At 46.7% G+C, this 26,700-nt stretch overlaps 1 protein-coding gene across 1 annotated transcript in view; it reads right to left on the bottom strand.

Moving 5' to 3' along the window:
- The window catches only part of CSMD2 (CUB and Sushi multiple domains 2), a 608,999-nt gene that overhangs the window by 83,766 nt on the left and 498,533 nt on the right, over positions 1–26,700 (bottom strand). Inside the window, exons 38-44 of the mRNA XM_055138092.1 lie at positions 25,481–25,599; positions 24,937–25,006; positions 22,219–22,335; positions 17,958–18,167; positions 12,073–12,261; positions 8,192–8,369; positions 6,767–6,912 (exon numbers count right to left, since the gene is read on the bottom strand). Coding sequence (XP_054994067.1) covers positions 6,767–6,912; positions 8,192–8,369; positions 12,073–12,261; positions 17,958–18,167; positions 22,219–22,335; positions 24,937–25,006; positions 25,481–25,599 — 1,029 coding nt within the window. The remainder of the gene's footprint in view (positions 1–6,766; positions 6,913–8,191; positions 8,370–12,072; positions 12,262–17,957; positions 18,168–22,218; positions 22,336–24,936; positions 25,007–25,480; positions 25,600–26,700) is intronic.

Below are 26,700 nucleotides of genomic sequence, written 5' to 3'. Positions count from 1 at the left end.
CCTGAGCACCACTAGGTATGGCCTCCAAACCAAAAATAAAAACAAGGGCTGGAGCAATACCACAGTGGGTAGGGAGTTTGCCTTGAGCGTGGCCAACCCGGGTTCGATTCCCGGCATCCCATACGGTCCCCCAAGCACCGCCAGGATTAATTTCTGAATGCACGAGCCAGGAATAACTCCTGTGCATCTCTGGGTGTGACCCATAAAGAAAAAAAAAGCAAAAATAAAAACATACAAAAAATTACCTACACATGGGGACTTACCAGTTTTATAGAAAAGAATACCCATTACATTTAAAAATTATATTTTTGAAATCGCAAAATTTATGTTCAGGGCAGACAACTAGTGGAATACTGAAAAGTTAAAAATTTTTTTTCTAGGCTGCTCTACCATTCAGGTAGAGCAATGGCCATTGCTTGTGAACTTCTACCTTTCACTGACAATCTTAAATGCACGCTGTGTCTATCATCTTCCTGTGTGAGAACTTCTCGGATACGCTAGTCTCATCCTTCGTGTTCTTCTTTGGGGCCAGTACTTTATGGCATGAACAGACTCTGGTTCATACTCAACACGTTAACATGCCAACTTGTGGGTCCGGCTCATTGCTGCAGGTCAAGCAGCAGCTGGCAAACAGCCATTGCAAGGTTCTCGTATGCTGAGTCAGGCATTACTGAATCTGTTTTTTGTTTTTTTTTTTTACTTGTTTGGTGGGTGGGGATTTGTGCTACACTCAGCAGTGCTCAACGTTTACTCTTGTTTCTGGGCTCAGGATTCACTCCTGGTGGTACTTGGTGGCGGGGTGGGGGTAGGGGGTCCACATATATTATTTCAGGGGATCAAACAGGAGCCAGCTGCTTTCAAGATAAATGCCTTAACCCCAGCCAATCCAGTTCTATGGACTGTTTCTGTATACCTTGTTTCTTATGCTAATGTGTGGTTGGATTGGTCTTTCATCAGAAGCTTTTAAAAGCCAATTATTTTTGGGGAAATGTGTGGTTCATATGACTTAGTTTGGTATACTAGATGGTCCAGGCCTCTGCATTTGGGTCCAACTCAGCTAGTACACTAAAATACTGTTCTTTGCCTTTTTCCTAGTATATAACTCTTTCTCAGTAATACCATAAGTAGTTAAGTCTGCAATTACCAATACCATGACCTGAAACCCACCAAATTATTTTTTTTACCGAAGTATATAAAATAAGTATTTCTCTTAATCAATGAATCATATTCTTCATGAATGATTTTAATGACTGTATTTTTCTATACTTTTGTCTGTCTTATAATTTGCATGCCTAATCTCCTATGATTTTGCATTTGGGTATTTAAAAAAAAACTACCTGCTATAAATAAAATTTCTAGGAATATCTCAAAACACACAGCTTCATAAGTCCCACAAGTAGGACTGATGAATTCTAGATCACTACTGAAAGGAACCTTTGGGTGGAAGTAACATACATCAATTTGAGGTAAAAAAAAATTAAAAAACCCTGCATTTTCCAAAAGAAAAGAGAGAGAAAGAGAGTGAGAGAGCAAGAGAGAAATAAGAAAAGTACCCACCACCTGGTAGTGGGCTGGTGGGAGGGAAACTGGGAACACTGGTGGTAGGAAATGTACACTGGTGAAGGGAAGGGTGTTGGAACATTGTATGACTGAAACCCAGTCGTGAACAACTTTGTATCTCATGGTGAGTCAATTAAAAAATTAAAATAAATTGAAAAAAATTTTATAAATATTAAAAAAATTGCATCTCAGAGAAGAAACACCCAAGGATGAATTTCTGATCAGATATTCCAATTCCGGAATCTAGACTAACAGGAAGCCAGGGAAAGTTCCCGGGTCTCAGGCATATTGCTGTGAGCATTGATTTTTGTGCTTCCTAATCTACAGGGACGGAGAAGACATTCTGTTGCACTCGGATTCCTACTTCCTCTCTGCAGAAGAGTAGGCCAGGCACAAAGAGAACCTCTTAGATCTTGTTTCAGATCGGAGGGAGAACACCTGACCACCTGCGCAGAAACCGGGTCAGAAGTCCTCCTTTGCTTCAGCTCCCACGGCTGCACTTGGAGAGGGTGTCACCATGTGCAAATGTGGCTCATGAGTGCTCACGTGATGAGTGCTCATCATTGGCTATCATTATGAGCAGTGCAGACACCTGACAACTGCATTATGTTGCGTTTTTTAAGTGGCCCTCAGCAAGTAGCCCTCCCGCTGCAAGCTCTCCAGTGGGGTTACCATAAAAAAGTTATCCTGACTGGGCCAGAGAGATAGTACCAGGCTTAAGTCTTGCACACAGCCCTTGCAAACAGTTGATCCGGGTTTGATGCTTAGCACCACATCTGGCCCTCTGACCACCACTAGAGATCATTCCTGAGCATCAAACCAGCCGGAAGCCCCCAACACTGGCAGGTCTCGCCCCAAACCACCTCTCCTGAATGAACAGTAAACAACAACAACAGCAACAAATTATCTTCGGATTTTTCTTTTCCTTTTTTGCTTTGAAATCTATTTTTTTGATTATCATTATTGCTAATGTTTACCAATTATATTTCTGCCTTTTATTTAAACTATCCTACTAGTTAATTATTAATTTTTTGGTTTCTGGGCCATACCTGGCTGTGCTCGAAGTTTACTCCTGGCTCTGTGCTCAGGTATCACTCCTGGTGAAGCTCAGGGGACCATACGGGGTTCCAGGGATCAAACCTGGCTGGCCATGTGCAAAGCAAATGTGCTACTCACTGTACTATCTTCAGCCCCTGTCCTATTATTATTTTAAGCTGCCACTTTGTCTGGAATGGAAAATAAGATCTTGTTTGGCATTATATGTTAAGTGAAATTTCTTTATCCCCTCAGTGCTTGGACCCCGAAGTTACTTCTAGGGCTATGAAGCTAGCAGCGCAGGCCTGATGATGGGTCAGAGCTTGGCCAGGATGTAGAACTGCTCTGGCCGAGTGATTCTGGGGGTTACCCTGACTACACCCCAGCAGTGCTCAGGCACCAGCTGGTCTGGGGAGCACACTTGGACTCTTGAGCATGGTGGGCATGTACTTCAAGCCTTGAGCTATCTCCCCAGCGCAGGTCTTTGAAGGAGTGGGATTGAACAAATTTATATTTGTTTTGAAATGAATACTTTTCATTTTATATTTTAGATAGTGTTTGTGATTTCTATATTTTTGTTCCTAAATAGTTTACTTTCTTTTTAACTTTTTCTATATAGACTATGTTTCGCCTAAATGTTTTTTGTTTAGCAGTTTAGCTGTATTATGGATTTCAAGAATTTATTAGTGACTAAAATACAATTTGGAATTCTTTTTTTCAGTTATCATAGTTAATGTTCAAATAATATCTTATTGATTCTACCCCCACAAGAGATAAGGACAATCCCTTCTTCTAATCTCTTTTCTAACTTGGCATTTGTTAATAGGAATGATTAGTTTTAATCTTTTAAGGATTAGTGCTGTATTTGTTTTCAGCTCTGAATCTATATTTTCAATTATTAGATGAAATCTATGATTAGAGGGTGTAATATTTTCCATTTTATATTTTCTTTCATATAACTTCTCTATGTTTTAGTTATTGATTTATCTATTATTGGGTTTTTACATCTTTGAGTAACAATTCAAATTGGGACTATGAGTAGTACTAACTTTAATGCCTTGGAAGTCTGCAAAAGACTTCTTGCCTTCATGAGGTGACATTCCCAACTCCGGCCCCTAAACGTTGATTAAAAAAAGTACCTTCTTTAATGTCTGGAAACGAGTGCCAGAAAGGTTCACATGGATCATTTGGACTAGGTGGTATCTTCTGGGGTTCTCCACTGTAATTCCTTTTTGTTTGCTTTTGTGGCCTCATCTAATAGTGCTCAGGGTTTATTCCTGCCTCTGCACTCAGGGATCACTCCTGGTGGCACTTGGGGATCATATATGATGCTGGGGGATGAACCCAGGTTGGACACATGCGAAGCAAACATCTTCCCTCTGTACTATCACTCGGGCCCCAATCCACTGTGGTCTTAAGTGAGGAAGTGGCTTGAAGTGATTAACTACCTCGTTTCTCATAAAACTTGAACTAAATTAATATATCAATATATACATCAATATATATCACTATATGTATTTATTAAGTAGGTTACTGTTCATTATCACCATTAACTAGTGACCCTCAAACCATCTCCTTATGTTCAACGGGAGTGTCTACAAGCTAGCTTTGATATCTTCTGGGCACGTGTCCATCATATCCTGAGCACTTCCTCACTTCCTGCTTTCAGTCTGTGGTTTGTCTGCCCAGCCAAAGTATCAGTCACTAGTTCCGGGAGTTCTGGTTAGAAACGTGAAGATTTCTAAAGATCATTTAATACATTCATTTCCTTGGGAGAGGCACTTCTTCAAAGTCTCTTCTTCAAAATTCCTCTCAGAGGAATGTGCACAGACACAGACACCCGTGCTCCCTCCCATCTCTCCGGCACAGAGTATAAAACCACAGGCCATCGACGCAGGGAGAGATAGGAAGAAAGCAAGGTAACCCCAGGGTTCAGTATGACCCAGCTTCTGCTCTATACTGGGGGTTTTGGAATGTCTCCTGCCATGGTGAAGAGGGGGGCTGCTGTCTTCCTCAATCTACAATGAGGTTTGTACCCTGATAACCCCACCGTAAGTGGATAATATTCTACACGGAAAATGCACTTAGCACACTTAACCTTTAAGCATCCCAGCTTAGCCTAGCTAACTCCCATTAGCCTGCACTTAGAAGCATCCTCTGCTTCTGAGGGTTATGTGGTTGGCTGGGAGGCTGCAGGGCAGCCGCTACCCAGCATCACCAGAGTGCCAGACTGCATACTGCTGGCCCAGGACACGAACACAACCACAAAGATGCTTTTTTTTCACTGATTGTCAAGTCATAAAGTCAAAAAATTGTGTCATCTCATCCCGAGTCAGGGACCGCTGGTAATAAAGATGATGATACCAAATATTAATATGGCCATTTATTGAGTACCATTTATATTCTGTGCCTGCAATGAAGGAGTTTCATGATTTTTTTTAAAAAAGAACTAAACTCTGTGAGATTAGGAAAACATATTGCTCGCACTTTGTGGCTTCTGAAATTGAGGTTCCAAAGGTGAGATGACAGCTCAGTGTGTGTCTGGTACCTCTATGACCTGGGGCATGTCAGAGTAACAACAGCGTGGGGCCTGGAAGATGGCTCAGAGATGTAGGTGTGTGCCTGACAGGAATAAGGACTGAGTGTAAACCTGAGTTTGGCCTGTGTACACTGAGGGCTGTCTGGACAGTTTTGTCTTCAGGACCCAGCCAGAAAGGGCCCAGAGACAACTCAAGGGCTTAGGATAAGGCCAGAGCCAGAGTGAGACTGTGAGCTTAACTTCCTTTGGGCCAAGGTATTACCCTTGGGCCAACGTAGTCCCCATGCCCAGAGTCTGGGGCCCTTCAGACTTAAATCCTGGCTCGAACTGTATGGTGAGATTGTGTCCCCAGAAAGGATGTGGGGTCCGGGCAGAAACTCATTTCCACGTGACTTTTGCCTTGGGGACTATCTTCGGGATGGTGCCAGTGCTCTGGAAGTCCTGTGACTGCTTTTCTGTATTTCTCTCTGTGTTGCTATTGTTTCCTTTGAGAGCTCGGGGCTGAATGTGTTCACATTTCTAAAAACGTACCCGTGTACAAACCAGGGACAATGCAATAACCCTTGATAGTCCCTCCAGGGCAGACAGTGCAGAACTGAATGAACTGGATTCTGTTCCCGATTCTCCTGTGGCTTGATATAAGCATTCCTTGAGCCTTTTTCTTTCTTCCTTTTCTTTTCTTTTTAGTTTTTGGCTTTTGGGTCACTCCTGACTATACTCAGGACTATATCCTGGCTTTGCACTTAGGGATCACTCCTGGCAGGATTTGGGGGAACCATATGGGATGCCGGGGACCAAACCTGGCTCAGCTGTGTGCAAGACAAGTGCGCTGCCCACTGTACTATCACTCCAGCCATCCTGAGCCTTTATCCTGGCCCTTATCTCCTCCTTAGTAAAGCAGGGTGGTGATAAATGACTCACTGTACCACTATTAACCAAAGATTCAGCAGGCACCAGTTCCAAGCCCCTCTCTGAACACACAGACACTGGCTGAGGTCCCAAGTCAGCCAGAGACCAGGTCCTACACGAGGCCCAAGGTGGAAGTAGGAGGCAAGCCAAGTTTTCCTCATGTCCACTCTGATGTCATGTCATGTCATGCTCTGATGAGGTTAACACAGAAGATTATCCCATAGTAGGGCACATGCCCACAGAAAACTTTCTGAGTTTTCCTATGTTGTACGCACTACTCAAAGCATGAAGAAATATCCAGCTTCATAGTTATGTGCTCTTAGAAGGATGAACGCCCCCACCCGTGATCCTCCTACTTGAGTCTCCAAGGCTTCATTTCGATGTGGTAAGCTCGTGAGGTCTGTGGAGACCTTGGGCTGGGTGACCCTTCCCTTGGAATGGGACAACACTTTTGTAGATGTTAAGGGGATCCAGAGGGATGGGTCGCCCAGCCCAGGGCGCTGATGGAAGCCAGTGGGATCCAAAGCTTCATCCTACTGCTTCTGCATGTGAACTTGCCATAGGCACTCAGCACCCGGCATTTCTCTGTCCTTACAGTGTGGTACAGGAGACACTGATTTACAGAGCTGGATGTGGGAAGGTTCACACAGGCTTACACACTTAATTCTTACAACGGAGCAGCTCAGCCAGAGCCACGGGCACAGGCTAGTCGTCCATACTGACCTGAGAAGGCTATGGTGAAGATCCCACCCGTGGCCGCGTCCCGGTTGAACTTGAGCAGGACCTGGTTGGAAGAGCTGTATGCGGTTTTCTTGACGAGGGTCCGGGTGAAGACCCCAAGCTGCTGTGAGGTCTGCTGTGGACCGTCCCTGCATTTAGAAAAGAGGGTCCTGGCATGTCACAAGCTACCAGGGCTACCTGCCCTCCCTGGCACCAAAGGTGGCCTTAAAAGAGGCCTGGATTGGGCAGTGCCCTCTCCCCCAGTGCTCAGCACATCTCTTTCTCGTCTCCTCCAGCTGAGAATCAGTGAAGTCCACATGGATTCCTCCTCCTCTATTTCAGGAGCTAGACCTCCCTACGGGGCTCAGCAAGCAATGAACCAACCCAGGAAGCAGGAGCCACAGAGCAGATTGTGTGTCTGATGGTAGGCCCCAGTCTGAGGAAGCCCTGAATGAGCCTTTGTTCTGGGGCAGCCTACGGTGGACCCTTGGTCTAAGGTTACACCGGACAGGGCTGCAGAATAGGTACAGGACATTCATGCCAGTGTCCATATGACCCTGTTTCCTGTTCCCCACACATAGAGACATGCCCACCTGATCTTTTGGGCCAAAACAGGTCTTCCCATGCAATTTGTCTGGTCCCTCCCCCACCTGTCCTTAGCCATTGCTTGGAAATTAATCCTCAGTGGTGAAGTGACAGTTTCCTAGCCAGAGGGAATTTTTGGCAGAGAATTCCACCATTTCTGACTGTTCTAAGAAGAGCAATACCTTTGAAACAAAGGAATCAACAAACCCAAAGATCCAGTGGTTTGGGAAAAAACTGCAGGAAGCTGCCTTTTCAACAAAGAACCATGTAGATTCCAACTGTAAAATCAACTCTGGATATTCTAACTATATAATTCAGTAGAGAGTTGACAGTAGGCCACATATGGGGCAATTTATATTTAAAGTCAAGTTAAATCAAGTTAAAAACTCAACTCCTCTGTTTCTCTCATCACATTCAAGAGCTCCGAGTCGGGCAGAGGCCAGAGCTGGGACGTTTTGCTAGAGAACACTGACTTGGCAAGAGATGTTGGTGGGACTCCACAACCTCATCCTGAAACTCTTACAAAGAATCTTGGCTTGGATGTTGCAAATAGCAGAGAAATCTGCAGATCTCTGCCTATCACCTCCCTTCACAGACCCGTTAGCACTCCGGAAGCAAAGATGACTCCACGCTGGAAATTATGGCACTCCTGCTCCTCTTCCAGGGCCAGAGGTTGTCAAGGCCACATTCTCAGTCCTCATCCCTCTGTCCATCCTGAACCCCAGGAGGCTGACAGCCACTGGAAACCACTTAGCACTTTGTCCTCTAAACCAAGACTTAGGTAACTGGCTTTGGAGCCCAGCGGATGCCCTGTGCCAACAGGCCCTGTAGCGGGCAGCTTACCACACAGTGATGTAGTCTCCGGAGGGCTCTGTCTGCAGCAGGCTGAGGTTGAGGAAGACGCCGTGACCGAAGGGCACAGTGATGAGCCAGACACAGTCCTGAGAGCTGGAGTAGGGGCTGGGGAAGCCAGGGGAGTACACGGTGCCGTTGGAAGCAGTGATGTTCCCACCACAGGGGACTGCCAGAGAGGAAACGTGAGCACAGATGAGGGCTCAGCCCCCTGCCGAGTAGAGATGCTACTAAAGTCCCAGCTCCAACCCACCTGCTTGAAGAGGTCGGGTGATGGGGAGGTGAGGGGCGGGGCTGGCTCTGACCCCTACCTCTAGTGCAGGCCCCCCCCGGGGCCCACCTTAGCACCTGGTTTCCAGGGGGGAGTCACTCCCAGAGGAAGTGTCTCATGCTCTCCCCTCTCCCTTCCTAGGATGGAAGGTGGCCTTTCAAGTCAGGTCTGAGCTGCTCTCCCTGGGCAGAGCTAAGAAAGAATGAAAATGTCTTTTTTATATGCTTTGAGACTCAAGAGTGGTGCTTCTAGTCTTGACTTAATACTTGGGGATTCTTGTGCTGAGGTTATGGTTGGCTTCAAATGGCAGCGGAATCATTGATTGGCTAGGTGACCTCAGACAAGTAGTTATCTAGAAAATGGGATCAAGGTTTCCTCCCACCACCCTATCCTGCCATGGGACTGTGGTAGCTGTAAGATTAACTGGTGGCTATAAAATGTTCAGCCTAGGATCCAGTTCACAGAGAAAGGTACAAGCTACAGAGATATTCTATTCTCTCCTGATCTTCCTGTCCCAGCTGAGTGACACCCAATTTCAACTCACTGAGGTTTTAGGTAGGGGGATAAAGTGGTCTCTTATTATTATTTTTTGTTTTCTGTCATGTCTGGTGATGTTCAGGGGTTACTCTTAGCTCTATGCTCAGGAATCACTCCTTGTGAACCTGGGGGACCATATGGAAAGCCAGGGATCAAACCTGTGCATGCCTTGTACAAGGCAAAAGTCCTACTGACTGTACTATCTCTCCAGCCCCTAATTTTTATTGTAGTTTAGGTAACATTGTTACAGCAATATTGATGTTATTGGTTTTGATGTACAAAGTTACTGTACTTTCCCCACCACCAATGTGCACAAGACTCTCCACCATTGTCCTAGTATTATTGTATTTTTAATTTGCAGAGCTGCTGTACCATGCCCACAGAGATCCCTTCACTATTATACCAAAGTCTCTCTGTCCCATTCTTCTCCAGCACCTCAAATCACCATTCCAATAAAGACATCTTGAAGTCTCCAAAGAGTTTGACTAAGTTATCAGAGAGAGTAATAAGGAATCTGGGGCAATCCCCCCTTGGTGTATTAGTTGGCACGGGACATAAAGTAAGATGAGGCAGACCAAACTGAGAAGAATCCTAATGCCTCCAAGATAGAGCAAGTTTCTGTGAGCGTGAAGAGGATCCTAAATGAGATGTTCATGGATGTACCATTGTTCCTATGAGTACTGAACAGCCCCCCTTGGACCCAACCCCAGAAGGTCAAGGCCTGGGGAGGCAAAGGAAGCAAGAATATCAGAGCTCATGGGTCTGCCTTCCCTGCCTTCACAGGTGACCGGGGTACTACTGGGCAGACGGTCCCCTGTGGCACAGGTGATGCATGCTTATCAGCTTATCAAGGAACATTGGGGCAAGCCCTTCCCCCCATTTGCTTTAGGGCAGTGAAGGATTCCAGGTAGAATCCACACGTTTAAATTTAGACATGAGTGATGACAAGGGCTAAGCAAATGAGGGAATGCTAAGAGCAAAGCTTGAGGAGGGGACAGTGTGGGCCGACAACCAGGGAGAACCTGGCCCCTTAAAAGAGCAACTTTGGCTGAGGTGGAGAGCGAAGTCTGTGAGAGTGGAGAGTCCCAGGAAGCAGGGGTCAGCCATGGAGGGATGAGGTGTGTCACACCAAGGAAGATAATCATGCCCTGATGGCCTGAAGGGAGAGAGAGTTGGGAACATACCGACGACTTTGAAGGCACACTTCAGGTACATGGTGAAAACTGAACTGAAGCATGAAAGACTATGATCCAGAGACCTCAAGGAGCCTAGCTAAATGGACTAGGGTAGCAGTAACAGATAGGAAAAAGTAAAGCATTTGGAAGGTAATTCAGGTGTAGAATGAGCAAGACTGGGTGAATATTGTAGAGAGAAATGAGGGAGATACCCGATTAAGGGCTGAATCAAGAGGAGTCTAGAGGAAGATGATTGTTTCAGTTTAGTGGCAGAAAAATGGCAAGTTCAGGTTCAAATACTCTAGGGTTTAGATGCCTCCTGGTAAGTGGAGATATCTATTCAGAATTTGGATATTTAGGTGTAGATCTCAGAAAACATCAAGGTTGCAAGATTATGATGGCATTTAGAGCCATGAAAGTGAATGAGGAAAAGTCCAGACGAGACTCCAGGAAGGGAGCTGAAGAGACAGTACAGTGGGCAGGGTACTTGCTCACACGCAGTCAACCAAAGTTCTATTCTGCATCCCATAGTGTCCCTCAAACACCCCTAGGAGTAATTCCTGAGTGCAGAACCAGGAGTAACCCTTAGGCATCACTAGGTGTGGCCCCCAAACAAAAACAAAAGCAAAAGTCTAGGGAATAACTTCAACTAACAGCACTTAAAGAGAAAAAAAGGAAAATGGCCTAAAAGGCAGTTCACATGGAAAGATAAGTTGAAGAGTGAGTGAATATGGCGTTAAAGACATCAAGGGAAGCAGGTTTCTCTGAAGGGAGAAGGCCTCCTGGCTTAGGAGGTTACACGAGAAAGTTCTGTCCTTTTGTCTCTCTGGTGTGGCCAGGAAAATATTAGGAATGAAGTTGGTCACATACACTTGGGGCAGCAATTCCAGAATGACAGGTTATGTGAAGAGATTGTTATGAAAACCTGAGGATTCAACTAGGATTTTAACAGTTTTAGAAATTAGTCTCATATTTCAACAGCAGGGAAGCTCACTTTTGTAAACAAGATTAATTTTTCTATGGAAGTTCATACTTCAAGATGGCAATCTGTAAATCACTTATTTACAGGTGCTTTTAACCAGCAATTGGAAATCCTCCCAGCTCTCACAAAGTACCAACCCCTTGTCCTAAGGAAAATACTGGAGCTCAGAGAGGAGAAGAGATTCAGGGAAGAACACCAAGGCAATATGCTCCCCAGCTGGACACTTTATCCTGAGCTAGACCATTTCCCTACCCTGCCAAGTCTTTTTCTTTTAAGACAAATGCTGAGTCCCCAAACTAAAGATGGAACCAAGACATGCAGATTTTTCTAGGGGCAGCAAAATCTCTGGTTCTTCTTCCATTTCGATTCTAATTAATAAACAATCTGGGAAGTGCTATCTCTAGCTTCTTGATATTGTAAACTCAAATTCTCTAGACACATGTAGGAGGAAAAAGAACAAACTGTGTGTCTTAGGATGGTGGGATGGAGAACAAAGGAGTAAGATGATTCCTAAAAAGATGCTTTATTATTTTACTCTTTTGTGAAACAGCCATAATGAACCCCTACCTCTTTCCATCTCAGTATATTTCCGGATCCAACACTCATTCCTTTATGAATGGGGGCAGTTAGCTCATCAAATTGGATCTTCTCAAGGGGTGACTATATTTCTCCTTGCTTTGTCTCATGGTCCCTAGATATCCTTCAGATCCTCCTATCTTTGGACCAGAACTCTATTCCCTCTTCTTGGATAGGCTGGATCCCATCCAAGCCCATCCCACAGGTCGATTAGTATTTGCTGGGACTATTGTTCCAGTATGGACAATTCCATGGAAGAGGCAGGTAAAGTGTAGGACTGTTCTACTTGGTTTCCTTAGGAGGAATCATCAAGGACAAGGGAGGGACATACCTTCACACCTGGGAAGGGGGTGGTCCCAGTTCCTGTTGGTGCCATGTTGACATGTGAGGACAGGGTGACCTATTAGTTGATATCCTGGAAGACACTCAAAGGTCACGGATTGTCCAACATTGTAGCCAGCTCCCCTCACAATGCCATTGGCAAAGGGTTCTGGGTCTGGGCATTCTTGAAGTTCATAGGCTGGGAAGAGATTGAAAAAGAAGGTTACTATTTTCTCTGGGCCTATGCCCACCCCCATCTGCACCAACCAGACTACAGGAATATCAAATGGAATAGTACTGAAGCAATAAGACTTGGATTCAGAAGGATGTGGTCATTTACTAGTTGTTGGCTTTGGACAAGTGATTTAACATCCCTGTGTCTCAGTTTTCTTATTTAGAAAATGACCGTTGTGAGAATTGAGAAGGACAATAGAAGCCGTTCTTTTGGCATAGTGCTGGCTCATGGTAAGAGCTCAGTAAACATTATCTATTATTATTATTCCCATGGGGAGAGGAGCCTCAAGGAAGACAATGCTAGACTGAACCTTGATTCTCTTCCTTGGGGTCTGGTGTTGAATCTCAGTTCTGTATTGTTGCTTACTCATCTAACTATGGCAACAACCATGGAGATCACAGGGAACAGTTATGTGAGGATGTGAGTGGGATCTTTCTAACTGACAAATGAGAACTTATCGGGAAGGAAGAGACTTGCTGGGAGTTAGTCAAATCTGCCAAGAGGAGACATTTTCCACAGGGAACAGCTCCGTTACAAGGAAGTGTATTATCATAGTTTGTCCCTCCCCCGAACAAGAATCCTTCTTCCATGAGAACATGTAGGTCTAACTCAAAAGGAGACTAAATAGTGAGAGTAGTTGAAGCCTGTCCAACATGGAGAATAGCTGAGGGATTTGCTGAGCATGTGCCACAGGGCAGAGCTGTGGATGAATGGGGTCCACTGAACAAATAACAGCTTTCGTGGCAGTAACTGGACCCACCTTATGTAAGAAGTAAGCAGTGGGAGTGTCCTACAGAGAAGCTTCTCTGTGGGAATGGTGGAAAATAAAGAGAAATATTCCATAGAAGTGGATAAGTTCATCACATGGAACGATTATAAATGACAGTGACAATGAAGCTCATATTTCCTCAGCACTCTCTCTGTGATAGGTCTGTGCTTCATGTACTCTCACACTGGGATGTCTCGGCAGGGTGGGGGGGAAGAACAGGCAGGTTCACTGAGAAGCCATCCAGGTAGTTGGGTGTGTCCCAAAGGAGGTGTGGCTCTGACAACAGCATGGAGCTGGACCTGGTCAATAGAGGTCTAAGCAGAAGTGGGGAGTCTGTTGCTGAGGGAGGCGACCTCCATGCCTGGGTGGTACCTGTAAGGAGAAGCCTCAGGTCCAAATTTGGACTCCCAAACAGTGAGGAGCCCATAGAGAGTGGCTGCGTGTGAGAAGGCAGGAGAAGCCTCCGTGAGAGGGGCTGGGTGTCTCAAAGGCTCCATGGAAGGAGCGGGGGTTCCTCTCAAGAAGAGATCCTGAGGACAGAAGCCTGGGTTGCTCAAAAGCTTCTCCTAGTCCACGCTGCCCAAACAACCTTCAGACAAAGGGAACAGAGCATCAAGGGGCCTAGAGGGTAGAAATGGTCCTTGAGAGCCACAATCATTAACTTCCCTAGAGATGGGATTTTCAGGGAGGGTAGATGGGTTTGTCCCAAAGGTTGCTATCTCAGTGGGAATGGACACAATATCAAACAAAGCACCATGTTAAAAATTAATACTATTAAATTTTAATAATGTTACATATTAACAATATGAAATATTAATAATATTGGAAATATAAGAACAACCCCAGTGCCCAAGAACAGATGACTGGATGAATAAATTATAGCACATATACACAATGGAATATTACTCAGCCATAAGAAAAGAGAAACTCATGCGATTTGCTGCCGTGTGACTGGATCTAGAGAGTATCATGCAGAGTGAAGCCAGTCAGAGGAAGAGATACTGACTCAGAATGATCCTTCTCTTATGTGGGATATAAAGAAACATAGTCGGGGAAAATAACCAATGCTCAAAGGCAACAGAAACAGAGAACATGAGAACTCCTCTTCAGTAGGAAGCTTTGTGGGGCCTGGGGGATGGGGGTAGGACAGGGAAGAGAGCACTATAAAGATGTTGGCAGGGTGTTCAAGCGGGAGAGGAAGGGAGCGCTGAAAGGTGGGAAAGTGATATTCATGAAACTTTACCAGTAATAGCCCTGCAAACCAGTGCCAAAAACTCATTAAAAAGTGCCCGTCTTGGGCTGGAGCAACAGCATAGCAGGTAGGGCATTTGCCTTGCACGCAGCCAACCTGGGTTTGATTCCCAGCATCCCATATGGTCCTCTGAGCACTGCCAGGAGTGATTCCTGAGTGTAGAACCAGGAGTAACCCCTAAGCATTGCTGGGTATGACCCAAAAAGGAAAAAGAAAGTGCCCATTATAGAGGCAGACTGGTGGGTGGGAGGGAAATTTGGGACATTGGTGGAGGGAAGTGGACACTGGTAAAGGGATTAGTGTTGGACTAATGTATTCTTGAAACCCAATCTTTTTAATTCTTTTAAATTAGTAACTTTTTAATTCACAGTGACTAAATAAAAGTAAAAAAGCATCACAATGGTGCTCACCATCTGGGCCTGGCTATATATAGGTGTCTCTGGTGTAGTTATTTGTAAACATGACCTCCTGAGACACTTTAATGAGGAAGTTAGGTCTCGTCCCCATAGGTGGAGTGTGAGGGGGCTCAGAGGGCAGCTTTTGTGACAGGCAGGCAGAGCCCGTGAGGAGCACAGTGCAGGTCCCCCCACACAGACCCGGTGGGTAGGGCTGTGCTGCCAAAGGGGTGAAGGAAGCCCCAGGCAGCTGTCCTTGCCCCAACAAAGTTGCCCACACGTCTTCCTGGGGCAGGGGCTGCCTCCTTAATTCGGAGGCAGCAGCCCTCCCTGGTGAGGAGGGACAGCTTCTCCACACGTGGGGCGTGTGAGGCCAAGCACTCCCTACTGAGGCTGCCCGCCCTTACCCCCAGGCAGAAGCACAGCCTGGGTGCCCCCTCACAAGGTGGCTGGGAGTTTCAGCAGTGCCCACCTTGTGTAAGACCCCTTAAGTCTTGCCCAGACAGAGAAGGCCAGACCCACTCTGACAAGGGGTGAAAAAGTCAATATTAGAACATACTATAGATGGAGCACCCTACAGTCAGAGAGCAATATGACTGCATGGCTGCATGAAACGTGACATGCTTTTCCAGGCACATGGAACACACATATGTGGATGCATCGTAAAATATTGGGAATGAGCACATCCAAGGAAAAACAGTGGATAGGGGTATGGCTTGGGGGTTCCTGGGTTCAAACCCTGACACCACACACACACACACACACACACACACACACACACACACACACAGACACGTAATTTTTACTCTTGGATCTGGTAGAGGCAGGAAAAAAGCCCATTCCTTCTCTTTCCTCCCTCTTTTAAAAAGTGAATTTTATTAGATATTAATGCACTGTGTGACAGTGCATTAATGCGCAACATCTAATAGCCTAGTTCTCCCTCTTAGACAACCTGACAAGCTACTGAGAGTCTATTGCCCACTTGGGAGAGCCTGGCAAGATCCCCGTGGCGTATTCATATCCAAAATACAGTAACATATATATATATATATATATATATATATATATATATATATATATATATACATACATACCTCTCAGAGAGCCCGGCAAGTTACCGAGAGTATCCTGTATCCTGCCCACATGGCAGAGCCTGGCAAGCTACCCATGGTGTATTCAATATGCCAAAAACAGTAACAATAGGTTTTATTCCCCTGACCCTGTATGAGCTTCCAATCGTTGGGAAAGACGAGTCAGGAGAGGCTGCTAAAATCTCAGGGCTGAGTGTAATAGAGACATTACTGGTGCCTGCTCGAGTAAATTGACAAACAATGGGATGACAGTGCTACAGTGATACAGTGATTAATGCACTGTGATTTGCAGTTATTCAGGCATACACTGTGCCAACACCAATCCCACCACCAGTGTTTCTTTCCTTCCACCACTTGCCCAGCTCTCCTCCTAACCCCCAGCACTTCCCTTCTTGACAGGCACATTAAAAACTTTGTTAGTTTGGATCTCATGCTTAGAGTGCTGCTGACTTTGCAGTTTAGATATACGCATATACCTCACCTCTGCACTACTAATGTGCTCGAGGCCCCTGAATGTTACTCCTCTCGGGTCCCGTCCCTTTCTTCTTTTCTTTTTTTGCTTTTTGGATCACACCTGGCGACATACAGGTGCACAGGGGTTACTCCTGGCTCTGCACTCAAGAATTACTCCTGGCGGTGCTCAGGGGACCATATGAGATGCTGGGAATCGAACCCGGGTTGGCCACGTGCAAGGCAAACGCCCTACCCGCTGTGCTATCACTCCAGCCCCTCGTCCCTTTCTTCTTATTACCCTCCTTGGTTTCTGTCCTTCCCTGTCCTCATTTGTATGCTCAAGAGTCAAAGGTAGTCTGGGCACTCCACTTCCCCTTTGAGACCCTTGGTTCTCTTTTCTTACTATTCTACTGTATATTGTCCTTCTTCTGACTCACTTAACATGATATATATCCAAGTTGCAGTGAAATGCATTACTTCGTCACTCCATGCAGTACTTCACTGTGCACATACCATACTTTCATTATCCATTCAAAGTTGTTGGGAATGTAGGTTGATTTCATATCCTAGCTAATGTGCTGAATGCTACCATGAATCGTGGTATGGATATGTCCTTTTGAACAAATGTTTTTGTGTCCTCTACTCCTCTTTTTAAAAAGAAGGTTGCAGATTATTTCCTAATTACAAAGTCACTTAAAAAAAGCAAACTGCACAAGCAGTATAGTATGATCCAGTTTTAGCTAAAACATGGTGATATAGGTTTAATCAATCTATGTATAGCCACAAGTGGGGGGTATCTGTTAAAAGTTTGTATCTGCATAAAGAGGAGCTGGATGTGAGGTTATGGGAGAATTTTAGCTTTATATGATGCACTCAGAAAATATAATGCTTTAATTTTTATTTGTATGAACATGTATTAGTATTGGCCCTCAAAATCTAAAAGTAGGGGAAAAGTTTGGGCTAAATGTGAGGAGAGCAAAAAATTGTTTTAAAATAAATTTATGATTTAGCTCAAGCAAATCGATGATCAATGGGATGACAGTGACAGTGCAGTGACAGTGATCATCAATAAAAAAGAAATAGGGAAAAAAATAGAGCTCAGTGGTGGCATTTGGGAAAAGGATGTCTGGAATAAATGTCTCCAGGATTGACTTTGGGGGGCCATCCCCGGAGACTGCAGGGGTCTCCAGGCCCACATGTGTTGGCCTCCATCTGTGCAACCACAAGATGCTCAGTCTACACCTTCCCACGGACACCGGGGTCAGGGTGGAAGGCCTGGCAGGAGTGGCGCTGTCATAGGGCTTCAGGAGGGGAGAACTGTGGGGAGCCTGGCCGGGCCTCAGCACTCAAGACTGAGGAGTTCCCTGCATTGCTACTGGACTCCTCCATCCTGTCCTAGAAGGAGCACTGCAGGCTGTAACCAGGCCTCACGCAGAGAGGAGGACCCCAGAGAAAGAAGTAAATCTGCCAGACTGAAGTGGCTGCCCAGACACTCGAGTGTGCGCGTGGGTCTGCCCGGAAACAACTTCTCCAGTGGGATCAGAACACTTCAGCTGGGCCAGCAGTGAACGCCACCACAGCAGCATCCACAGGCAGACCTGCCCGAGTCCCTCAGCGTCGCCGGCAGCCCCGTCTGCTCTGAGGAAGGCTGGGAAGGCGGGGATGGACAGCGGGGACAATCGGACCCTCCTTGTCCTTACCTTGATACTCCATCTTGAATCCAGGCCGGTTCTGGGAGTGGTCACTGTGGAAATACACGGTGGTCTCGTGGGACGTGGAGAGCAGGGAGCCGGGCAGCTCACTGCCACTGAACCTGCCCATCATGCGGCTGGTCTCGTAGGGGCCGTTCCGGATTTCTATGTAGTCGTGGTTGGGCTCCGTGGAGAAGTTCAGGAACTGGATATGAGCTCCTGGGATCAAGACACAGAGAAACAGAGGCCAAGTGACGCTGTCACCCCAGACGTGCAGTCTGATGAAAGCAAGTTCCGTCAGGGTTCGGGCAATCTGTGGACTGGCACCCATGGAAGGCTCCCAAAGCACATTCGGAGGGTGCTGGCTCAGTCCCGTCTCCTGCCTTCAGGTGGGACTGAACTTTGAAAGCACAGCAAGCATTCAAAAGAAAAAGTCTCTCTCAGAGACAGTCTCTTTCAGAGAGCTATCTGGAGTCCATTTTATCCTGTTTTAGAATGAAAGTAATTAATTATTTTGGGGAGGTGCTCAGAAATTAGTGCTGTGCATTGTGGGGGAATGGGTGTTTGATCATTGCATGATGGAAACTCAAACATGAAAGCTTTGTAACTGTATCTCACAGTGATTCAATAAAAAATAATAATAATAAAAAAATTAGTCCTAGCACATGGCTCAGGTGTTGCTCCCAGGGGTGATCAGGAGACCATGCAGTGCTGGGGATGGAACCTGGTCTCCTGCATGCAAAACACCCATGCCAGCCCTTTGAGTTATCTTTCCCCAGAGTTCTTTATTATTTTCTGAAAACTAAATTCAGGGTTAACACTGGATCTAACTCGTGATTCATATGTCTGCTAGCAGTATAAAGATAGCCTTGCTAAAATAAACTTTTAACTTAAAAATAATGCCATCATTAAAAAAACAACAACAACAACCCCACACCGAGTCAAAAGACATGAACTTCAATACTGGTGTTTTTTAGGTGAGTTGTAGAAGTTCAGAAACATGAGACTTAAAAAAAAATATGTCCTCCTGTCTGTTCTATTAAGAAGCCAAGTAGAGTTTGTACTTTGGATTAAGTATCTTAATCTTGCTGAATTAAAATATACTGATAATCCAAAAGGTTAAATGGATTTAATTAAGTTCTTGACTTATAAATTAATATCCTCTTTAGAGACCATAGATAGGAATACTGATGTTCATAAGATTTTTCAAAACTAGGTCACTGTTAAAAATGATGGTGAGAAAATACTTTTACTGATCATAAGAAAACGTCTATAGTGTGAATTGCAAACATTTGACTATGAAATAACATGATTTAGAATTTTAATTTTTGCGCTAAGAATGAGAAGAATAATTACTGAGTTACTAACACTGAAGTCACTTAATTTATTACAGACTGTTCCCTATATTGGGGCTGTGCTAGGGATTGGACTTGCTAAAGAAGAAGGACAAGATTCTTGTCTTCCTGAGACTTCACTTGAACGGTGAGGACTGTACTATTAGTAATGGTATGGTGGGCTTAGGGACTGGAGCGAGGATAGCACAGCGGGTAGGGTGTTTACCTTGCACGCGGCTGACCTGGGTTTGATTCCTCCGTTTCCCTGGGAGAGCTCGGCAAACTACCGAGAGTATCTCGCCCACATGGCAGAGCCTGGCAAGTTACCTGTGGCATGTTCTATATGCCAAAAACAGTAACAACAAGCCTCACAATGGAGATGTTACTAGTGCCCGCTTGAGCAAATCGATGAAAAATGGAATGGCAGTAATACAGTGCTATTGTGGACTTAGAGATGGGTTTTAATTATTAAATCTTTCCTCTGTACTTTCTAATTTGTTTAGAATGAGTGCGTGTGAGTGCATGCATGTGTGTTTTTATTTTATTATTATTGTTTGGTTTTGGGGGCACACCTGGCTGTGCTCAGGGCTTACTCCTGGCTCTAGACTCAGGGATCACTCCTGGTGATGCTTGGGGGACCAACGTGGTGCCAGGGATTAAATTTGGTCAGCACTGTGAAAGGCAAGTACCCTACCAGCCATGCATTTGATTATTTAAATAATAAAATGTAGGGGCTGGAGAGACAGTACAGAAGGGAGGGAGCTTGTCATGCATGCATGACCCAGGTTCAACTCCAGGCATACAGGTCTCCTGAGCATTGCCTAGAGTAATTTCTGGGTGCAGAGCTAGGAGTAAGCCCTGAGCACTGCCGTGTGTGCCCCCCCTGCAAAAAAAGAATAAAATATACTCTTAAAAAGGTTTCATATGTATATATATATATATATATATATATATATATATCTCCTACATGTCTTTCCCTTCCTGTAGAGAGGTAAGTAAGGATGCACACGCATTGGGAGACAGTCCTTCCTCTCATGCTTCTAGATTTTTATTTATTTATTTATTTATTTATTTATTTATTTATTTATTTAAATTAGTGAATCACCATGAGGGTACAGTTACAGATTTACACATTTTCGTGCTTGTGTTTCCCTCATACAATGAACCCATCCCTCCACCAATGCCCATTCTCCACCACCATTGAACCCAGTATCTCTCCTACCCCCCAATCCCGCCTCCCCTCCCCCCCCCCCCCCCCCCCCGGCTCTGTGGCATTCCTTTTTGTTCTCCCTCTCCTTTTGGGTGTTGTGTTTTAGATTCTTGAATAAATTATACAAAACTGGATTTGTCTTTCACAGTGGCAGCAAGTTTATATTTATTCAACACTGCATTTTCGAGGTCTAGCCTTATTGATAAGCAAATATATAGTTCATTGATTTTTAACTACGTATGAATTCATTCCACTTATGAATGACCCCAGCACACAAATCACTCTCCTACTAATGAACCTGTAGACTGCTTCCAAGTTGTGCCTAGGTCCGTGCTATTTGTGCTGTCGTCTCCAGAGTCTGTGCTTGCCCACCCACAGCTCAGGCATCCTCCCAGTGCTGCCTGCTGCGAGCACTGTCTCAAGGATCACAGAGAGCTGAACTGCTCTGCGGGCAAAGAACGGCATGTGCCTTCGCACCATCTAGTGGTGGTGTTTTGAAAGTGCTGTGGTCCTTTACATAGTCAAACCAACTCATTAGGGACCACTGGCAGATGTTCACTTGAAAATACGTGATCCTGCAGGAAGTCTAATCCCCAGAGGCTGAATCGGCACCTGGGACTGAAGGAGGTTCTGGTGGCTGAATATCACGACTCACAGAGAACAGTGATTTGGCTCCTGTTGGATTTGTCTTCCTTTGCGTGCTGTGCTCCCCCCACCCCCATTCTTCCCCATCCTTCCATCATCTGAGATTCTGGCTCCTGCCTGGGTGCAGAAGCACGGCTCCCCCAGCCAATTTTTCCTCACTGCCTCAAAACCTGGAGGATCTCAAGACTGCCAATGCCATCATGGATATGGATTTGCACCCGATCATTCTTCCACTTCCCCTGGGGCTGGCAGTAAGCAAGACTCCCTCTTCTCCCCCGCTGCCCCTGGCTCTACGCCCCTTGAATCAGTACCAGAGGACAATTAGATCATTCTTTCCCAAAGCCCCTTTCTGCCAGAAACCCACAATAGGCTGAGTAATGAGGAGCAAATGGGTCGGGGGTTCTCCATCCCTGAGCTCAGATGTGGTGAGACGGGGTCCCTGCAGCAAGAAGTGTGTTGAGATGTCCTGCTCCAGAAAAGCAGAGCAGGGCTGGGACAGGATGACCTTCCTTCCAGCCCATGAGTCCCACATCAATGAAAACCCTTTTCTCTTCAACCGAGAGACATTTGGGCATAAATTATATTCCCGGGGCACAGCACATGAATCATCGGCAATTAAAATTTGTACCCAGAGCCACGTCCTCCACATCCGCCAACCCTCGTGCCTAGCATACTCCATCTCCGTACAGAAAAACTATCTCCCAATCGCTGAGGCCAGTTAAAATGTGCTTATGAGGAACGCAAACTCAATTTCATACTGACCTTGGCTCCATTTAATTAGGATGAGAAATTGGATAGTGGAGTTAAAAGCACAATTTGAGGTCCAGGCTCTGTAAAAATAGATGGCTTTCTTTTTAACTGTCCCTGAGTCATTTTTTTATTTCTCGATTTTAGCTTGCTACTCAATAATCACTACTCAGATTTCCATCTGTGCTTTATTGTTCTCAAAGCATGCTCCACGTTACACATTTTAAACTGATGCTCGCCACTGTACCAGAAGTGGGAATTGAGTGAGGCCGAGGGCCCGTGGTCCAGGCTGTATGGGGCAGCCAGTGCTCTAAGGCCCTGCCGACAGACTCACCGAAGCCCACGGGCAGGGCAATTTTCCAGGAGCAATCCATGTTGCTGGGGTAGTTTCCTGGGAAGCCCGGACTCAGGATCACCCCTTCCATCTCTTCCACTGCTCCCCCACATTGTGCTGTGGCGATGAGATCAGACAGAGAGTTAAGACAGTGTTGGGGTGAAAACATAGCCGGGCCCAGATTTGGAGCTTCCCTGAGAGGGCTGTTCTTAGCCTTTCCCTTTGGAAAGCCCCTTTGAGAACCGGGAGGCACCTCTCGTTCCTCCCTCGACAAACCTACCCGAGGGGGTGAAACCAGGAATGTAAATGCAGGAAGGAAAGGAGTCTCTCCCCTCTGCATGGGCATGCCCTGCACAGGGAACCATCCTCCAGATGGGACCACCCTCTGCATGCGACTGTTCTCCCCACGGGACCACCCTTCACATGGGAATGCCCTCCAAAGGCTGGTTCTGTTATTCATGAGAAAGTGCAGTTGAAGGCACGGCAGAGCCTGGCAAGCTACCCATGGCGTATTCAATATGCCAAAAACAGTAACAAGTTTCACGATGGAGATGTTACTGGTGCCCACTCGAGCAAATTGATGAACAACAGGATGACGGTGACCGTGCAGTCGAAGGAGCTGCTCAGAAAGAAACAGGGCTGCTTCCTTTACTAACCCCCAGGCCTCTCTTCCTTCACTGTCCCCGCGGAGTGTGAGGTGCCATGATAGGCTCTTTACAGACAGAATCTCTTGGGGGAGCCAAATTGGGAGTCCACCCCAAGAGCCCAGACATCAGGCCACTCTCTGCCAGCCTGACTGATCAGCATTCCTGGGGAGCTGCCCCGAGGGGCCTAGGCACTGCATGTCCCAGTCAAGGTGACGTCAGGACATCTAAGGAGGTGGCACACAGCTACCGTCTGGTGAGCTGATGTCGGTGCTTTTCACTCATGTTTTATTAGGAGCAGGAGGGAGGGACCTGCAAGGAATGCATCTGCACAGATGTCCACCTTCTGGGGAGAGAATGACTCAAGCCACAGAAGCCAGCAGGACAGTGGCCAGGGTCACAGCAGGAGCGCTGGCACTGCCAGCTGGGGCATGATGACGGTTTCTGTTTCCTATGACTCTTTGGTCAGGGCCTGTATCCCTTCAAACCTCCATCTCCCTATCTGTCAAAAGGAGCTTACAAGAGCACCTACGTCACAGGTTGGGATGTCACCATGGCAAGAAAGACTGCATGTCCTCAGGAAGGGGCTGGGACAGGTTTCCTAGTCCTGGAGGGAGCAACACAGTGTGTGTGTGTGTGTGTGTGTGTGTGTGTGTGTGTGTGTGTGTAGGGACTGGGGAGGTCCCTGGGTTGGCAGGCACATTTCTCACTGCTCAGCAGAAGGCCAGGCCTTACCCTCAGGGAAATCACAGAGGGAAATGGCATTGGGCTTGGTGACACGCCCTCCTGGAATTGATAGTTGGGCCACAGAAAAACCTAGATTTCCATTTCTGACTTGGCCATCTCCTTTCTGAGGTAAAAAGCCTTGCTTAGTCTTGTCATTTGCAAAATGAGGGAGCAAGACTTCCCGGGAGAGGGGCTGTGAGGAGCAGTGGGACCATGTCTAATGCTCAGCAAATGTCTATTTTCCCTACTGCAGCCTGACCAGAGGCTCTTGAAGGCAGAGATGTGCTTCTCTTCTTTGCTTATTTGAATCATTGAATTTATTTTCTATTGTCAAAGGGACACTGCCCTGTAACATTGTATGTTTTGTGGCTTTCACTGACAGTTAACAGGGATGTCCCTGTCCCAACTGGTCCCTCCCTTCCCTCTTCCTTTTTGGTAACCATTAATTGGTGTCATAGGCAAAGTTTCATTTCTTCATTGTTTTCTCTGTAAACCACCAAGGAATGAAATCTTCTGGGTTTTGAGACCTGGGTTTTCTTGTTTCTACTGATGATGCACTATTGCTCAGCCCAGAACAAGGAAGTGGATCAGGTAAGTCATTGGCTCACCTGTAAACTTCCACATTTCTCTTTCACTGGACTTTTTATGTTTGTCTGTCTCATGTCTTTCTTTCTTTCTTTCTTTCTTTCTTTCTTTCTTTCTTTCTTTCTTTCTTTCTTTCTTTCTTTCTTTCTTTCTTTCTTTCTTTCTTTCTTTCTTTCTTTCTAATGTAGGAGTACTGCTATTGTTCAGCCATTGATTAAGCTGATTGAATTGGGCATAAAATTCACATTACTTTTCTTTTTTTGTTCCATATCTTTCTGTCATGTGGAAAGTCCAAAGCAGTTACAAGTTCCACTTGGCGGTCTTGATGATTGGAATAAGAGTGACTCACACATTTTCTTTTTCTTTTTGGGGGTTTGTTTCACACTGGGTGTTGCTCAGGGCTTAGTCATGGCTCTATACTCAGGGATTACTCCTCATGGAGCTTAGGAGGATCATCAGGAGCGCCAGGGATCAAACCTGGGTTGCTGCATGCAAGGCAAATGCTCTGCCCACTGTACCATCTCTCCAGCCTCGAGGGGAGTCATGTTTTCAAGCTTCATGTGGTGACTGAAGTTCACCCAAAGTCCCGACAATGTGGACAGAGCGTCTCAGCATCCAGGCACCAGGCTCAGAGCTCACCCCTGAACAGACCCAGCATACCTGGTGGCCTAGTCACTGGAACTGGGTCCCCCAGGCATGTTACCGAGCTTGGATCTCTCCTGGGTAGGAGGTAGATGTGATGGAGCAAGCTGGTTTCTCTTACCTATGCAGAGTGGAGGAGGGTAGTTCCAGCGTCGCACGGTCCCGGGCATGCAGGAGATGTGAGCGTGGCCCTGGGGAAATCAGGAGTCGGGAAGGACTGGCTGCCACCGGGGGTACCAGGAGACACACCACCCACGGCAGGGGCTTGTTCCGACTCTCGTGTTGAAGACAAAACACACAGAGCCATGCAGCCCCACCGTGGGAGAAAGGGTTTAAGCGAGGATGATCACCAACAGCGACAACCACAGAACTCATTACCGAGGCTCCTTGGGAGATTGTGGTAATTACTAGACTCCCTCCTGGCCTCGAAGGAAAATTAAGTTTTCTGAAAGTCTCATCAGTCCGAAACTTTGCGGGAACACATCGGAGGCTGGCTGGAGCCAAACGACTGCTCAGCACAGTCTGTCCTGTGCATGGGCAGCTCTGGGAGGGGACGGTGGTCCCCGGGAGGATGGGGTGCCGCTCCCTGCTCTTTGGTGGCACCAGCTTTGTGACTGGGTGCTGTCCTGCATGTGTGTGTGTGTGTGTGGGGGGGGAACACATACCTGGAGGGCGTATCCCGGCTCACAGTGGAAGGAGACGACGTCATTCACCAGGTAGCGCTCACCAGTCTTCACCCCGTTACTGGGCACGGCGGGTTCAGGACAGCTGCTCAGGCCCACGGCTGCACGAGACAGACAGATGACAGTCAGACTGATGGGGGAATGGAGAAACCCCGCAGGTGGAGGGGAGCCGGCGATGCAGAGATGGGTGCCCACGGTGTGTGCTCTCTCTCTCCTCTCAGCCCCTAGACAGTGCTGCCCAGCCCTGCCAGCCTGAACCACTGCACTGAAGAAATCAGACTCCACAGAGGCTCAGCTCCTGGGATGGGCAAGGGGAGGCCTGGAGCTGTCTTCCTGCCCCGGCCCTGCAGGAGGACTCTGAGCTGACCCCACCAGCCTCTAAGGCCCCAGACCTCTCTCTCATGCTCTTGTTCTGCCTCGGCCCACTTGAGACTGCACACCGCTCTCCGGTTTGCTCTCAGCAGAGAGTTCCTGCAGACGAACGCACTGGGAGGTAGAGTAGAGGAAAGAAGCTTGGGCAGCAGGAAGGGGCGGCTTATGGCGGCCCCTCTCATTGACAGACTCTTTTGGAAACAGCTCTGACCTCACCCACCACTGCCAGAACCCTGGTAGCCAGCCTGTCCCCATTCCAAACCCAGGCCGGGCCAGTCCGTCCTGCACTCAGGGGCACTCATGTTCTGAGTTTCCCCTGGATCATGTGTCTCCTTGCTCTGCAACTGGACCGTTTTGTGGAGTCTAACTTATTCTAGTACCTTTGTGAGCTTGGCCCAGTACTATTTCAAGGTCATCACTACAGGCTCTCAAAGGTTCCTTTACTCTGGACTTTCCATCTACATCACTCAGTTCTTGTAGACCCAACATCACTCAGTTCTTTTAGACCCAGCAATGCTTAAGGAGGGATCCATCCATCCATCCATCCATCCATCCATCCATCCATCCATCCATCCATCCATTCATCCATCCATCCATCCTCCTCCTCCTCCTCCTCCTCCTCCTCCTCCTCCTCCTCCTCCTTCTCCTCCTCCTTCTCTTCCTCCTCCTCCTCCCACCCCTGACCTTGCTCCTCCCGCCACATCCACACTATCAGCCTTAGAGGAGTACTTGCTAAGCACTTCCCTGCACCAGACTGGGGCAGATGTGTCCCACACCATCTCATTCCCTTGAAGCTGCTGTAAAGAATGCACTGCACAGGTAAGGACACG

Source organism: Sorex araneus, chromosome 5 (assembly GCF_027595985.1).
Source record: "Sorex araneus isolate mSorAra2 chromosome 5, mSorAra2.pri, whole genome shotgun sequence".
NCBI classification, from domain to species: domain Eukaryota; kingdom Metazoa; phylum Chordata; class Mammalia; order Eulipotyphla; family Soricidae; genus Sorex; species Sorex araneus.
The sequence above is the reverse complement of the archived record's forward strand: the minus strand, read 5'-3'. Positions and strand labels throughout refer to the sequence as shown.